Source organism: Tauraco erythrolophus, chromosome 7, assembly GCF_009769465.1.
Source record: "Tauraco erythrolophus isolate bTauEry1 chromosome 7, bTauEry1.pri, whole genome shotgun sequence".
Classification (NCBI taxonomy): domain Eukaryota; kingdom Metazoa; phylum Chordata; class Aves; order Musophagiformes; family Musophagidae; genus Tauraco; species Tauraco erythrolophus.
Genome location: NC_141471.1, coordinates 11,477,828 through 11,493,814, shown reverse-complemented (window position 1 = coordinate 11,493,814; position 15,987 = coordinate 11,477,828). Strand labels below are relative to the sequence as shown.

Below are 15,987 nucleotides of genomic sequence, written 5' to 3'. Positions count from 1 at the left end.
GTGTGTGTGCATATACACACGTACATGTTTCTAGGGAATGGAAGAACCATAACACGCGTCCTATTTAAAACACTGTAGCACTATTTGAATTGCCAAACCCTGTAGCATATTGTCACTTTCTCTTTTTTTCATGCTGACCAGAGTTATTCAAATTCAACAAACGCCTTTCTTTCATTTATATGCATGTGCTTAGCTTTTGTTCCAGACTAATTCTTTTCCCCATCACAAAGTATTGTTTTCTCCTATGTCTTTTATCTCTTGTCTTTTAAAGTATTTCTGCTGTGCCATTTGGCTTCTTTCCAGTGCGCAGACAACAAAGTGCAATTTTCAGGATTGCTCTCCACACACACGTTCTCCAGATTGCTGCAGAGACCATAAAGGCACTTTCCTGGCTGTAGCAGGAATGCTGCCTGTGTAGCAAGGGAAAGAGTACATGTTACATGGGCAGGACATGAGCATACTACTATACTCCTTTGGTTAGAGAGAAAATAATGTTGAGGGCAGAAGGTACAGTGAGGGGAATGGAGAATGTTCCTCTGCTTGTCAAACATCTTTTTTTCTTTCCAACTGCAGTTTGGCACAAGGCTGAAGGTTTCCATATTTAAGTTGATTGCATGGCATATTGTGGCTGCGCCTCATCCAGTAGCTTCTAAGGTGCGGAGGAAAATAGAGTTTCAGCACATTGCCTTATCTTCTCTGACATTTGTATTTCTTCCTGTGCAGGGAACAATAGCCAACTCGCTAACATGTGTCCAGCTGCATAAAAGAGCTGAGAAGATAGCTGTCATGTTGATGGAAAGGGGACATTTACAAGATGGAGACCATGTGGCTTTGGTTTACCCACCAGGTAAAGAACTGCCATGTCGGTACCTTGGTATCAAAAGCCTTTAGAACAGTGCTGCGTTCGTGGCTTTACCAGCCTGTCAACCATGTTAATTGGCAAAACACAAAATATTTGACTTGTGTACATTTCTTTGAACTTGTTTTAAAAAAAATGCTTTGCATATGCACATAGATGTTATTTCTTTGGGTTCAGATTAAGATTGATCTGTGTTTTTAAAACCTGTCTCTGATAAGCAGTCAAATTTAATTACTGCTTTTCTTTTAATTTGCTGGAAATATACTATTTTATGAGCACACAGTTCTGCTAAAATATTCCATCTGCTGAGTGTTCTTAGATTCACCTCTTCAATTCCCTCTTGGAGTTGCTGCATTTTATGAGGGTAAAGCAGCAATAAAGTAATCCATGCTTTTTTAGAGTAGAAATGTGGTGAATAAATAGCAGATGATTAAGAAATACCAAATTATAATCACTATTTTCTCTATAGATCTTTAACCTAGACAGCTGTCTGTGGCTTGGATTTTCATCCTTTGACATAAGTGCTTTTAAGCTTGTGTTAACCAGTACCATGTTTGACATTTGCTTGAAATTATTTCTGATCTAGTGCTGCTCTTTTATCTTTAGCGTATCGTGTGCGTTGGTGAAATAAACAGTCTGATTTCAGGTCTGTATTGTGATATTTGGTTTGTAAGGGCTGCAAGATACTGGCTAAATCTTTATAGTTTATAGGAGTGATTTCTTACCGGTTAATATGAGAAAACCTTTTTCACAAAAGAAGACTAGTATTTTAAACGTAAGTTTTTACTTTCTGTATTTCACTTCTCATGAATAAAGCATTTTATTGAAGGAACAATAACCTACCAGTACTGCAGATCCTTTTCCACTGAAAGAATAAACCAGCCCCATTGTCGTTTTATCACAGCCTGTGTACAGCACCAGGGAGCTATCAAACAACAGTATTCAAGGGATCATTGTGCTGTTGTCCGTTCAGCCTCCTTAGATAGCCTGAAGTGTGCTGTCCACAATCTGTCACCTGCAGTCAATATTTATATAGAACAACACCTAATTTATGTTAGAAGCAGGATTTCAAAATTGTGACTCACTTTTTTACTGTAAAATTTCAGGTAGATAAGTAAAAGCTGCCTGTCTGAGGTTAAAAATGACATGATAAAGACAATATTGAATAAAACCTCCAGATGTTCCTCCTGCAGCTGATTGGAACAGGCATCATCTTGCTTCATCCTTTTGCTGGGGCATCCCTCTTCTTGACTCTCATTTGTCTGCAAATGTAAATTTAGGAAGATAATTAATCTGTAGAAATCAGTCTTTTTAACAGGTTACTTCCTGATCATAAAAGTGGAGTTCACCTAAATGATGATATCTGGCTGCAGCTTTGTGTGTCGCCTTTGGTTTTTCATGCTCAGAAGAACAGTACAATTGAAAGGAATCAGTGAAGCTGAACAAATACTGACAAGGGACTGAAAAAGAAGTCTGTTAAAGGGCTTAGTCGCTCATTTAACCTTCTGAGTTGAGTTCCAACTAATATTTATGCTGACACAGGTGGCCGTGATTAAATGATTTGATTTTCAGGGGAGGATTTTTGTTGTGTTCTTCATGCAGGAATAGACCTGATTGCCGCATTTTACGGATGCCTGTATGCAGGCTGTGTGCCAATAACAGTTCGACCTCCACATCCACAGAACATAGCTACCACGTTACCTACAGTGAAGATGATTGTGGAGGTGAGCAGACACCTGAAAACGCACAAGTAGATTAAACGGGCAGTGGATTCGCGTAGTCTTTAGGAATGGTAGCTGAAGTGAGCGGTGGGGTAGGTTGAAGAGTTGTATTCCTTCCAAAGATTCAGGACTTGCTTGACAGCACATAACCTTCTGACTTCTGCTGTCACATTTGCAGCAGTTGTGCTACTGCTTTCAGGAAATATATTTGAAGTGCTTTCTTGTGTTTAGCTATATGCCAAGAATGGTGGGATTCCTTACCTGGCAACACTACGCTGACTGTTGAGAAAAACCCAAAGGAAAGCTTATCTTGACCCAATGGTGATTTGTGCTCAGCTCTGTACATCTAATTGTTTTGCAGTTTGAAGCAATTTCTGTTCTGTTGTGAAGAGGTTGGTCAGTATTGTGTTTCATCCAGAGAATGTTTCTCAGAGTTTTTCATTCAGTGCTTTCTTTTGGTATTTTGGCTTTATCTAATAATGTTTAGTCTTTGTTGCACATAATAACTGCATTGTGCTTCTAACTGAGGGAGATAAAATGGTTGCAAAGAGATAGCCTTTTGCATCTGGCAGTTTCTAATCTATTGAATGGAATTCTGAGTCTCTGAAAAAACAAGTTGAAACAAATATTATTTTAACATTCCTAATTAATGTTGATATTTTCAAGTAGTAAATACTAGAGACGGTTATAATTTGTGGCGTTCCTTACGGCATCAGATGCCACAAAGTGTCAGTAGAGGTATGAGAAATTGTCCTATTTTCTTCAGGGTTCTCATTATTTAATATTTTGGTGCCCACAGTTTTTAAACATCATTATAGAAGTGATGTAAAGGTATAATTTTGTTTTTTGTTTGATGTTTTATAGCCAAACTAGATCTGTTTGGTTTCATGATGAAAAACTAGGACGGATCTAAGCTGACTTGTAATCATTGTCCCTTCAATAGACTAACTTTAAATCAAATGTTGAAATTTATTAACCATTTTAATACCAGTTTGACTTAAAAGCCTCTCAGCCCTGTTTAACACAAGATTTTCTTTCATTTTGGAGAAGAATGACCTTGTAGAAATTAAATTATTGAGGCTGTTCCTTCATTGCCAGTGTAATCATATAAATTCCCATGTTGGATGGGGTCAAAGCCTGCTCTAACATGCTACATGTCTACACAGCACCTTTTGAAGTCAGTAACAATTACTTCTGAGCAAAATTTGGCCTACGTAATTGTGTTTTGGTGATGAACCGGTAGTAGTAAAATATAACTGAACATTATTGAGCCACACCTTGAGCAGTTGCTAACCTGTAGTTAAGATGTCTTCTTTCTCTTTCCCACTGTCCCTACATGTTTACCTCTGACTTGCTATTCTCCGGGCATGGACATTCTGTATTTTAATGAACCTCCTGATCTTCCAGATAATATAATTCTTGAGAGGGCTAGCAACCACCACTCTTGAAATTACTTTTGGTTTATGGTTTCACTATGTCCCAAATCAATATTTTCATAGGTTAAGATTAGCTATTTAAGAGTTACCTTGCCTTGCCATAACAGTGACTTGATTGGATTGAGGGATCCTGCAGTGGATTCATTTGTCTTCACTTTTAGCTTGAAACATTTAGATTGTACATACAGGGAAATCATGGGCTTAGAGGAAGTAAGTAGAGCTTGGGTCAGTGCTTGTATGCTCGTAATTTCCTCATATGCTCTATAAAATTGACCTATAAAGTTGACCTCCATGAGATTACTGTCAACAGAAGCTGATCTCTTCTGCTCAGTGGTAAAATTTAGTGTACGTATGGTTACCGATTTCCTTAGGGTGAACATTGGAAATTCAGCGTGCAATGAAATGTCTCAGATTCCTTAAAGAAAAAAATACTCTTAGCAATATTTGAACAGATTTTCAAAGTTAGAGGAAAAGAAGAATAATGCTGCCTTTTCAGTTTTTGTTCTGTACTGTCTTCAGTGATTAACAGTGTTCGTATTTATGGTTGTTTGAACATTTCCTTAAATATCTTAATTTTTATGATCAGTTAGAAATATTCTTGTAGTTGCTACTTGTGTATTTTAAAAATAGCAAATCTAACAGGAGAATACCTTCAGCATGTGTCATCTAAAATTCAGTGCAGATGGTATTTACAGTAAACTCACCACTTCATTTCATAGTGCCACCTGCACAGTTTTTGGTCTGGAGCTATTTTGCCAGTATCAGAATAGTTCCCAGTGGTTTATCACTAGCACAGGAATTGGGAGTATATGGCTAACATAAAATTGACTTAAGACAGTAAAATTACTCATATAAGTGTCAGCCTAGGTTTTGGTTTATGTGAAAATGCTGTTTATAAACCAAGATATATTACATCACATAGGAAATGTTTTGGTCACAGTCTTCTGTACTGGCATTCTGGGTTGATAACTGATACAATGTGTTAGAAAAGTCACCTTCTCGTTATTAAGGTGCCTTTAGTTTTGTTACAACACTCTCCTCAAAGTGCAATTTTCATGTAATTTGTAAAACTCACATGGCTTTGTCTGCTTAGTGAGCTGCATTTTTACTGCATCTTTCCACCTCCTAATTGGAAAACATAAGACTAATATACCTGTGTCCTGTTCTGTCAGAAAATAAATCATGGTCTTGCTCGTTTTCATGGGAGAATTAATCATTATCACATTGTGTTATTTTTATTTCTTAAATTCATAGGTGAGCCGTTCTGCCTGCTTAATGACTACACAATTAATATGTAAATTGTTACGGTCACGAGAGGCGGCAGCAGCAGTGGATGTCAGAACGTGGCCTCCGGTACTAGACACAGGTGAGTACTATGGCTAGGGAAACCTCTGTGTCTTCTTTTGTCGTTGTGTTTGTCAAACACTCAGAGCTCTACCTGTCATGGGAGTAAGATACACACATTTTCTTTCTGTATTTTCACTAGACGATTTGCCAAAGAAGCGGCCTGCACAGATCTACAAACCTTCTAACCCTGAAACGCTTGCTTACCTTGACTTCAGTGTCTCCACAACTGGCATGCTAGCAGGGGTAAAGGTAGGGACTTCTCGTTGAAGCTGGCATTCCTGCTATCACGCCTGGCTGGCAGGTGGTACATTGCTCCTGATTTGTAACTTCTCTTGATTTTTGTAATAGAAATTGAATTGCTTCCTCCCTTGCAGTCATTATTTGATTTCCATTAACATTAGATTAGTTCTCCTATACTCACTATGATAGTGTGCGTGGCAAGTTTAGCCTCTGTTCTCCTCCTCAGACTAAAAATTTCATTTTGATACCCCTGCGAATAGCCCACTAGCTTGTCTGCCTGAAGCATTCTTCAGTGACACATCCATTGTTTCCATTTTATGAAGGAAATGAGACTCAGTCATCCTTTTTCTACTTGTCCATTCACTGTCTCCTCCTTATTGCAACTCAGCTACTAGCCATTGGTTTTCAATATTCTCTTCATACAGTGAAGGGAACTCCTAATGTCTGTGGTGTATTCAACTGGTACAGTACTACAGTAAGCAGCAAAAAATTAATTGATGGATTTGTTTCGTAAGCTAAGGCATTCTGAGCTCTTTAAATCTCTATTCTGCCATTTTCTCCAACACCTAACCACAGTTCATCAAAGCTGTTTTACCTACATGCTGACTTACGTATTGTTCCAGTGTTGGTTTCACACACAAGCAAAGCTAAAATCATTCTTATTCTTACCTGTTACTTCCTATCTGTTGCATATCCAAGGATTATGATAACATCAGCAGTCTGTGCTGATGTATGAAACTTTTAGCCTGTATTGAATTCCTCATACAATTTGGCATCATCCAGCTATTTTCAGGAGCTGTCAGCATACTTTATAAACAAGGAAAGTATCATTTTCCCAGTTTTCAGATGGAGAATTTGAAGCACAGAGTAGTGAAGTTACCAGCCTGAGGCTGACTGACAGTTAATGGCTGAGCTGGCTGATGGTCACATAGTGGACGCTCCTGGAAAATTCATTTAATCTGACTTTAAATACCTGCAATGCCTACAGATGTGGACCAGTCGTTGGAGTTCTCAATAATCAACAGAGAGAAGCAGGGACTTTTAGGGTGCAATTTATCTGACTTATCTGAAACATCTATTTTTGAATGGGGTGAATGTCACATAAGTCTTCATTTCTTCCAAAGGGAGCCTTAAATGATTGTTTCAGATGCAGTCATCCATATTAAATCAGGCCTGAATTCCACCCTATCAGACTTGCAGAAATGACTACTAACTATGCAAAGGCAGTATTTGGAGAGCTTCAAAGATAGTTAAAGGCAGAGCAAGTCAACAAACCTTTTCTTAATGTGCCTAAAGGGAAATCCAGATAAATCTGTCAAGGAATTATTGATTAGCTTCTGATATCTGGGTCACAAAGCCTCCAGAGCGCTGACTCAGCAGGTTTATGTAAACAGTTACAATCTACTAGATCATGACTAGTGATTAATTGATTATAAAAGGATTGTAAGAGGCCACAAGGCTTATATTCATAGTGCAGTGGTGCTAAATTTAAAAAATGGCTAGGCAACTTATGTGGCTTCTGAAAAGTTGATAAACGTTTTGTTATCACTTTGGAAGTAGTAGATTCCACTTACATTTACTCTCAACTTTCAATAGCTTGCACCCACTGTGGAGTGAAAATTCACAGAATAACAGCAATCTTGGCCCTACAGAGTTCAGTTTAATCCTGTGTGAAAAACGGTCTTCATTCTTGAAGCTAGAGTAGAATTAATCTCTGCAAACTGCAGATGATCACCATGTGGACACCTGTTTTTAGCTGGTCCTTTTGCATCACTTGTCCAGCCTCAGTTATGGCGCTCATTGGCAATGGGGAAAAAGTCACTTCTGGAGCGCCTATTCCCCTTCAGTGACTTTAACAGTATATAAGGCAACTAGCTCAGTGCATGGCAGAAATCAAAGGTTAGGTGAGTTAAATCCTATCCGGGTTGTATTTCTAACATGAGTATCTTTCTTGTTATTACAGAGAGGACAAAGATTAAAAGATTTCTGTTTCCACTGTAGTTAGAACTTGTAAGCCAGAATGGATCAGTGTGGGAAACATCCTAACACTAGACAAAAAATCAAAAGAATTTTCTTTTGATCAAGTTTTTTGTTTCTACTTTCTGCTTGTTTTATCTCTGAGAGCTTTCTTACCAAGATTTTAAAAGCCTGTTTCTGAATTAGGAGCTGGATAACATGAAGACATTTTACAGAACCTTTCCTGAGTTTATTTGGGATATTTATTGCTAAATGATTAGGTCTTTAGTACCATTTTGTATGCAAAATCCTCTTCAATTTAAAAAGTATATTGGCATTTTTTTCTTTGTTGTATTGAGAAATATGTACTTAGAAATATGTTACTGATGATCAACAAAAAGTTTCAAATTTCATTCAGATCCTGCAGTCATTCATTCCTTTGTTCTTCCAGAAAGTTTAGCTTGTTATCATTAGCTTTGCATACAGCTTGGAGCACATCTTTAAAGCACTCACAGCTTTATCCCTAAGTCACTTCAAACTTATAATTCATTCTGTCTCCCCTCCCCTTTCACAGTTATTTGGATGCCCTCTTGAAGGAAAGTTACGTTTCTTAGATATAAATTACATACGTGTTTACACTGAGCACAAAGTCAATATTTATTTGTTTTCTTTATCCTGTAACTGATTTAAGCACTTGGCACAGTCTGGGAATGAGCCTTCCAAATGACATAGTTGATCATTTTAATTACTTTGCTGTTGTCTTTCAGATGTCTCATGCAGCCACTAGTGCCTTTTGTCGTTCTATTAAGCTGCAGTGTGAGCTTTATCCCTCCAGAGAAGTCGCTATCTGCTTGGACCCCTACTGCGGGCTTGGGTTTGTCCTCTGGTGCCTCTGCAGGTGAGGTTTCTCCTCAACCTTTTAAAATATAGTTTCTGTTGTACTGTAACACAACTAACCAGATGACATGAGTGATAAAGGATGAGAAGAACAGACAATACCTCTGGGACTGACACAGGCAATTTAAATTACTTGGAAGCTATTTGGAGAGTGCTGTAGGGAGAATACACTTTGTTTGAGTGGGACATGGCCATACGTATTTAGACTTAGGAGTGCAGAGCATCAACACGGGTGCTCACTGACCTCCTGCTGCTTTACTGCTGTCTCTGCAGACTCTGGCTGGTTTTATTTGATGAAGACAGAGCTCTACCAATATTACCTTAAGGAAATGGTCTCCTGGTTTCCTCTTTTTCATTCTCTAATCCGAAAGCATGAGTAGATATTGGGGACTTCCTCATTTGTGGGATGTATGGATATGATTTTTGCAGGGACATGGAAGCGTGTTGTCTTGCAGAAGGATACTTCTATGGCAGCAGCAAAGCTATCAGTCAAAAAAAATTCTAGTCAAATGTGAATCAGCTTTTTTTGTTAATAAATTAGAAAGTTAACAATTCTGTCAATCTCTGTGCTCTTGGAAGTTACAGTCCAGCACTGAAAGCAGTTCCATTGTTTGGGGTTTTTGCTTTCTTTTGTTGTTTTTGTTTTTTTTTTAAGTTAGCTGGGTTGATGCAGAGGCAAAGGGGAAGAGCCATGGGAATATTAATGGAGTACATTTTATGAAGACATCTTAGAGTCATAGTAGTCCGACATCTTTGCTCCCACCATAGAAAATTCTTTGGTGTTAGCATTACTGATGTTTTTAGTTATTAAAATGAAGATAATCCAGGCTGATAAAAATACTGGGGATAAAATTTTACCAATTTACTAAATACCTGAAGGAAGCATTGTTTGATGACAACTGCAACAATTTGTTTTCAGCAAGCATTGTTTGTTTAAAAGTGGGCTATTGGCCTGTTACATTGTCCTATTTTGAAATATCTGTTATTAAATATTAAATAGACCAAAGATTAATGGTATTATCTTACCCGTTCTTGATCAGTCTTCTTGATTTAAACTAAACTTGCCCTAATATTATTTCAGATTTTATTTAGGGATTAGAGATTTTCTTGTTTGTAAAAATCATTTTATTTCAATGTCTTATTTCCATAACACAAAAATTAAAATATTGAGGCTGCAAAAAACTTCAGAAAACCTTTCTGAAAATTTGAGATTTTAATGAAATCACTCTGTTCACGTTAAATATTTACAATGTTGATTTTTTAAGTCGGTTGAATGTTTCCTATATAGACTTATTTGTTCCAGGTTGCCCTGGTGTCAGTGCTGTTAGGCCTTCACTCTGCTATGCTTTGAGTCCAATCTGCCATGATGCATTCAGTGAGACCAGGGAAGGACCATAGAGCGCCATGGGAGAGTTCAGCTAAGGAGTGTATCATTGTATGGGATAATGTTGGGACATGGAGCATCCAAGAATAGCTTCTATGCAACATCATGATAGAACCACAAAATACAGATAATGTTGACCTGTCCCAAACCCAAGTAATTTGTGATGCCCATGACTCTCCTGAATACAGAAATGTTTGTTTCTTCCAGAACCATATTTGCAATAGATATGCATTTCCTGCCCTTAGATTCTTCCCAATACTGATAATATCAGCCTTTCAGGAGGAGAAGGTTTTTTATGACTGGTAAGTGAATAAGGCAGCAAACCCTTGGGAGAAAGCAATCAAATTCTATGCCCCTCCATAGCTTGTAGAAGGAATAGAAGATTTTATACCATTTTCAAAGAAGAGAAAGGAAACAAGGGAGTTGAAGGAATAGAGATCAGGCCAGCAATGCTCTAATCATGTCAACCATTGTGTCAATCTCTTCTTTGCAACTGATCTCCTGTTACTATAAAACTAGAAAAATTGCAGGCTGCTAGAATTGCACCTATCATTTAGAGAAGCTGACATCACATACAGCGTCATTAATTCCACTTACAAACTTAATTTCCATTTCATTGCTATTTTAGAAATGAGTAGTAGTTGATGTGATAGCAAAAAATGCATCCTGGAGGTTATTAGACTCTTACTCTTCATAACTTAGAACTTTGCAACTCTGCATGTTACTCTTCGTAGTTTAGCATACCAAAATCCTCCCAACATTTTACAGCCCAGACTTCTACCTCAGAGGACTCTACTGTAAAGTTACGATTGTCTGTCACCGCTCCCATTAACTAAATTAATACTTCTAATGGCATATGGAATGAAGTTAAATCTTCAATATTTTATCAGCTAGGACATTCTGAGTGTTCTGTAGAATCATAGAATCACAGAATGGTTTGGCTTGGAAGGGGCCTCAAAGATCATCTAGTTCCAACTCCCCTCCAACACCCTCCACTACACCAGGTTGCCCATAGCCTCATCCAGCCTGGCCTTGAACACTTCCAGGGATGGGGCATCCACAACTTCTCTGGGCAACCTGTTCCAGTGCCTCACTACCCTCAGAGTGAAAAATTTTTTTCTTATATCCAATCTAAACTCCCCTCTCTCAGTTAAAATCCATTACCCCTTGTCCTATCACTACACGCCCTTGTAAATAGATTTCATAGATTTCATAGATTTCTAGGTTGGAAAAGACCTTAGAGATCTCCAGTCCAACCATCCCTAATCCCCATTAAACCATATTGCTAAGTAGATCATCCACCCTATTCTTAAACACATCCAGGGATGGGGACTCAACCACCTCCCTGGGCAGCCTATTCCAGTGGCTGACAACCCTTTCAGAGAAGAAATGCTTCCTAACATCCAACCTGAATCTCCCCTGACTAAGCTTGTACCCATTTCCTCTTGTTCTATCACTCAACACTAATGTAAAGAGCCTTCCCCTACCTCCCCACCATCCCTTCTCAAGTATTTATAGGCCGTAATCAGGTCTCCCCTCAGCCTCCCTCTTCTCCAGGCTAAAACAGCCCCAACTCCCTCAGCCGTTCCCATAAGTTTATTTTCCAACCCCTTGACCAGTTTTAGTCGCCCTTCTTTGGACTCGCTGCAGGGAGCTCAATATCTCTCTTAAAGTGAGGGGCTCAAAACTGGACACAATATTCCAGGTGCGGCCTCACCAGTGCCGAGTACAGGGGCAGGATCACTTCCCTGTTTCCTGCTGGTTACACTATTCTTGATACAACGCCAGTATCCCATTGGCCTCTCCAGCTTTCTTGTAGGCCCCCTTTAGGTACTGGAAGGCTGTAATAAGATCACCCCGGAGCCTTCTCTTCTCCAGGCTGAACAGCCCCAACTCTCCTCAGCCTGTCCTCCAGCCCTCTGGTCGTCTTCGTGGCCCTCATCTAGACCTGCTCCAGTAGCTCCATGTCCTTCTTGTGCTGGGGACTCCAGAGCTGAATGCAGTATTCCAGGTGGGGTCTCACAAGAGGAGAGTAGAGGGGCAGAATCACCTCTAGGAATAGGAACTCTTTGTTTTAGGAGCCCAGAAGGTAACCTCCTGTGCTGGGTGCAGTTTAAATGACAAGTACATTTTAATCGCTTTATTAACTAGACCAAAGGAGGCATTGACTGAGGAATTAAAAAAAAACTAACCTTTTATCCCCATTGTAGGTGCTTAGAAGTTGTGTTGGCCTGCTCCACTGCGGTGCCCCAGAATGCCACATTCTTTGAGGTCAAAGCTACTTAGGAAAGCTGCTGGAGCATGGAGCCAGCCCTTTGGTAAGTTTGGAATATATTGCATAGTTTTGCAAAGTTTTTATTTTTTTTAAATTTATTATTTTATGTCCTAAGTGGTATAAAATAATAAAGAAAAGAAACCTTGCAAAGCAGAGCAATACATTTTTTAAAAAAAAAAAAAAGGGATTTACCCACGCTCCCTCTAAACTGGCTGCATGCTCCAGCAGGGTTTCCTTGGAACCTTTGTCATTGAACAGCACGTCCTGGGTGTGGTGGCAGTCATCAGCCCCATGTGAGTTCACAAACCCCAAACTTGCTCATTTCAACAGGTTCTTACTAATGACTCAATAAAAGGATACATTGGTTTTGCGTTTTTTTTCTTTAATAATCTCATTTATCCATTCTGAGAGGATGATCCTAGTATTCTGACTTGCTTTGCATTACATTTTAAAATGTATTGCATTCTTCAAAAGAAAAAAAAAAACTTAGAAATGTTCTCCATGTAAAAAAATCAAGACTAAATCCCATTGTTCAAAATGCTTCCTGAAATTACGATGTCCCTATCTTAGTACTGCTCACTGTGCGGCAGAATAGAACATTCTGCAGTTCATTAGTGAGGATTTACTTAATTGATAGTTGCTGAGTGATGCAATAGAATAAGAATTTTCCCTCTGGCCCAGCTAAACCAGCCCATATTGCAGTTCAACTTTTACTACTGGAAGACAGAATTGTCCTTGCTGAAATTAAAATTAAGTACATTAGTAATTTTAATAAATAATATGTATGTTCTCAGAAACTGAGATAGTAATAGTGCAAGTCTGTAAGACTTAAACTGAAGCAGAGGAACGTACATAAGAAGCCTAAATGCCACATCAGAGAAGTATAATCTGACATGGGAAGTGAAGGATATGAACATAGCCACCTCTCGTGTTTTCAAAGTGCATAACTGGGGCAGGAGGAATGTAAAGGTGCATCTCCCCACACACTGCTGTGTGCCTTTCCCTGTGGAGTGTGGAGTCTTTAGCCAATTGGCAATTTGCGGAAGAGGCAATTTGCATTTCTTCCACTTTACAATAGGTCTGTTAAATCTGCCTCAAAAGCCCTGAGTTACCTTGATGTGTGAGTCCTGCAGTGCACTGACACGCTTAACTCCACTGGCTCTGTAGACCATCCTGAACATGGGGGAGTACCTGGGGCAGGAGCAGCAGTGCTAAGGCTCCACTGTGTCGGGGGAGTTCCTGGCTGCTACATGGGAAGCACCTGTGCCTTGTCGAGAGAGGTGCTGTGAGTCACGGTGGTCAGCCGGAGACCACGTGACTCATGAGAGGCTTAAAGGTGGGCACTCCAAGAGGGAGTGGGGCATTTCCCTCCTGGAGTTTGGAGTGGTAGGAGCCCCTGGAGAGTTGGAGCTCTCTGTTGGAGATTAGAAGGAGCCTTCTGATTGTGAGATAGGTCGTGGTCACAACAACCGTTTGGTTGTGACCTACTGTGAGAAGGTACAGGCAGTCCGTGACACCACTGGAGTGGTGCTTGTGTCTCAGCAAGGGCTTATAAATGCAAACTGTACTGTAATGAACTGAGACGAATGCGTTTAGCCTCTGCCTGCCTTGGAATGTCTCTAATGCTGGTGCCAACAGAAATTACACTTCCATCTGCATCCTCCAGTCCATCCTCAGGCTGTGTGTTCTCTGTGCAGGGCAAGATAGCCATCCCTCTTTTTTCTTCAATACAAAATAAAAACAGCAGCCAATTTTTAAATCTTGCTCACCTATTTTAAGTATTTAGATAAAGGGACTCTGTGTTGAAATAGCCCTGAGCACTGCAAGTTCCATCAGGTGTATGATTTTCACTCCTGGTGCTGCAGGCTGCTGTGTTTGTGCTCAGGAGCAGTCAACAACACACTTCTAAATGAGAAGTTACACACCAGTTCAGAAGTGCCCAGGAGCAACCTGGAGCCGTGTTAGAAAGCTTCACTTGTGAAGCTCAGAGATTGCTGAAACACATCTCAAAGGGGGAGGTTAAAGCCTTGGAAGACAGACCAGTAACAACAAATTCGAGTTAACCTCTCGCTCTCGTTCTGGGCAGACAGCACAGTCCCAGCAAGTAGTGCAGAAACTACAGGAACAGAACACTGGCATTTCAGTGTTAACCAAAGACTTACGGGTATCCCATTGGAGTACCAGCACCAGCACCCAGTGCTGGGTTATGGCACCACTCTCACCAACTCCCAGTACTCTGATGTGGAAATTGTAAAGACTGGACCTATTCTGAGCACTTGAAGCCTATCAAGATTTATAGGTGAGATCTTTTCCTTTCTAGGAAAATTGATGTGCCCTACACAATGGTCCCTTTTACTGTACACTAGGTAAACTTCTTTGTGAGAGATCTCTGTCTCTTCAGTACTGATTGCTTATCGCTTACCGTGTGCAGGTCATGTTGTTAGTGCACTGTACGCCAACTGGACGTCTTTGGAACTCTGCAGGTGATGTGTGGTCCTTTACTTGTTCTCCAAAGGCCCCTTTTTGTGCACATAGTGGGGTCTCCAGGAGAACTGAAGATTTCATTTTGGCCCGAGTCCTATGAAGCCTAGGTCAGACATATGCCCAGACACTCTTCTCTGTGACCTGTACTGGCCTTCTTACAAGCTCTGGTCCAGATGATTGTGAAGCATTTGCTCAATCCTGTTCAGGTTCCTTCAATGCATAGACCCTTTTCACAAACTTTGAATTACGGACATGGCAACTCAATTATTTTGGGCCCTACCAAATGCCCAATTCCATATCTGTCCCTCATCACCAAATTGCCAAATATCATCTGTAGAAATGCAAAAACAAAAATGCATATACTTATAAGACTCAGCAGTACGTACCTGCCTCCTGCAGTTAAGTGGGAAAGCAGCTCATGCCACCTGAGAAGGACACCAGAAGTAAGGGCAGTGGTGGGTCTGTAGCCTGCCAGAATGCAATTCCAATTTGCAGTTGCCATTCATCAGCATTTATCACCCTGCTAAAATTTCTGAACTACAATAAAACCTCAGACTTTACTGTTAATCCAGCTCAGCACAACAGGGGGTAAATCTCTGATTCAGTGGAACAGTTGATTGCCAAGATGTCCTTCCAGGCATTTCCGTACACTGCCAAAGCAGCCTGACAGTTAGTGGAACCGGTGTTGTATCAGATGGTGCCGTCATACCAAAATACATCCTGGTGCATTTAACTGAGTATTCCTGTCCTTGGGCAGCCCTTGCTTAGTGCAGGCGGACAAGGCTCTTCACTTACTGCCAAAATCCAAGGCTTTGTCTACCACATGAATACTTCTTTTTCCCCAGATTGCTTTGCATTCTCCTAAAGGAAGACAGGATTTCTAAAAGGTCATCTCCCACCTCAGCTACCACTGTCTTTCACTCTGCGTCTGCATCTCAAAAGTCATTGTGACACGATGATGCAGGGATGCTCTATAGTGACTCCCCTTTTTTGTCGTCTTTTTTGCCTACTCCTTTTGCACTTTCTAAAAATGGTGGAGGACTGATGAACAGGTGTCCAGATCTGTCAGATATCTCTGCAGTTCTACTCTGTGTCTGCTCCTGTTTTAAGACTTATATCAGGAGTTGGAGTTTACTTTATGACAACAGATTTCTACAGCAGTGGAAGAAACAATCTTGCTTCAGTTCATTCCCAGAATATTCACTAAATTCTTGTACCAACTCCAGTATGTCATCCATTTTTGCAATTTCAGAACGGTAATTTTAGCTTCTGCGATTTATGTTTAAACCCCCAGCTTCTCCTAATATCCTGTCTGTTCCCCCTGGTGCCACAGTGTTTACCACAATTTTGCTGCTTCAGTATGAGAATAGCAAAGCTGACATTTAAAC

General features: G+C 40.0%; 1 protein-coding gene across 1 annotated transcript in view; it reads left to right on the top strand.

Annotated features, from left to right (window-relative positions):
- DIP2C (DIP2 acetate--CoA ligase C (putative)) overlaps positions 1–15,987 on the top strand; it is a 341,989-nt gene that overhangs the window by 281,220 nt on the left and 44,782 nt on the right. Inside the window, 5 exon segments of the mRNA XM_086614512.1 lie at positions 724–847; positions 2,462–2,583; positions 5,271–5,382; positions 5,503–5,612; positions 8,327–8,457. Of these exon segments, the coding sequence (XP_086470638.1) occupies positions 724–847; positions 2,462–2,583; positions 5,271–5,382; positions 5,503–5,612; positions 8,327–8,457 (599 nt within the window).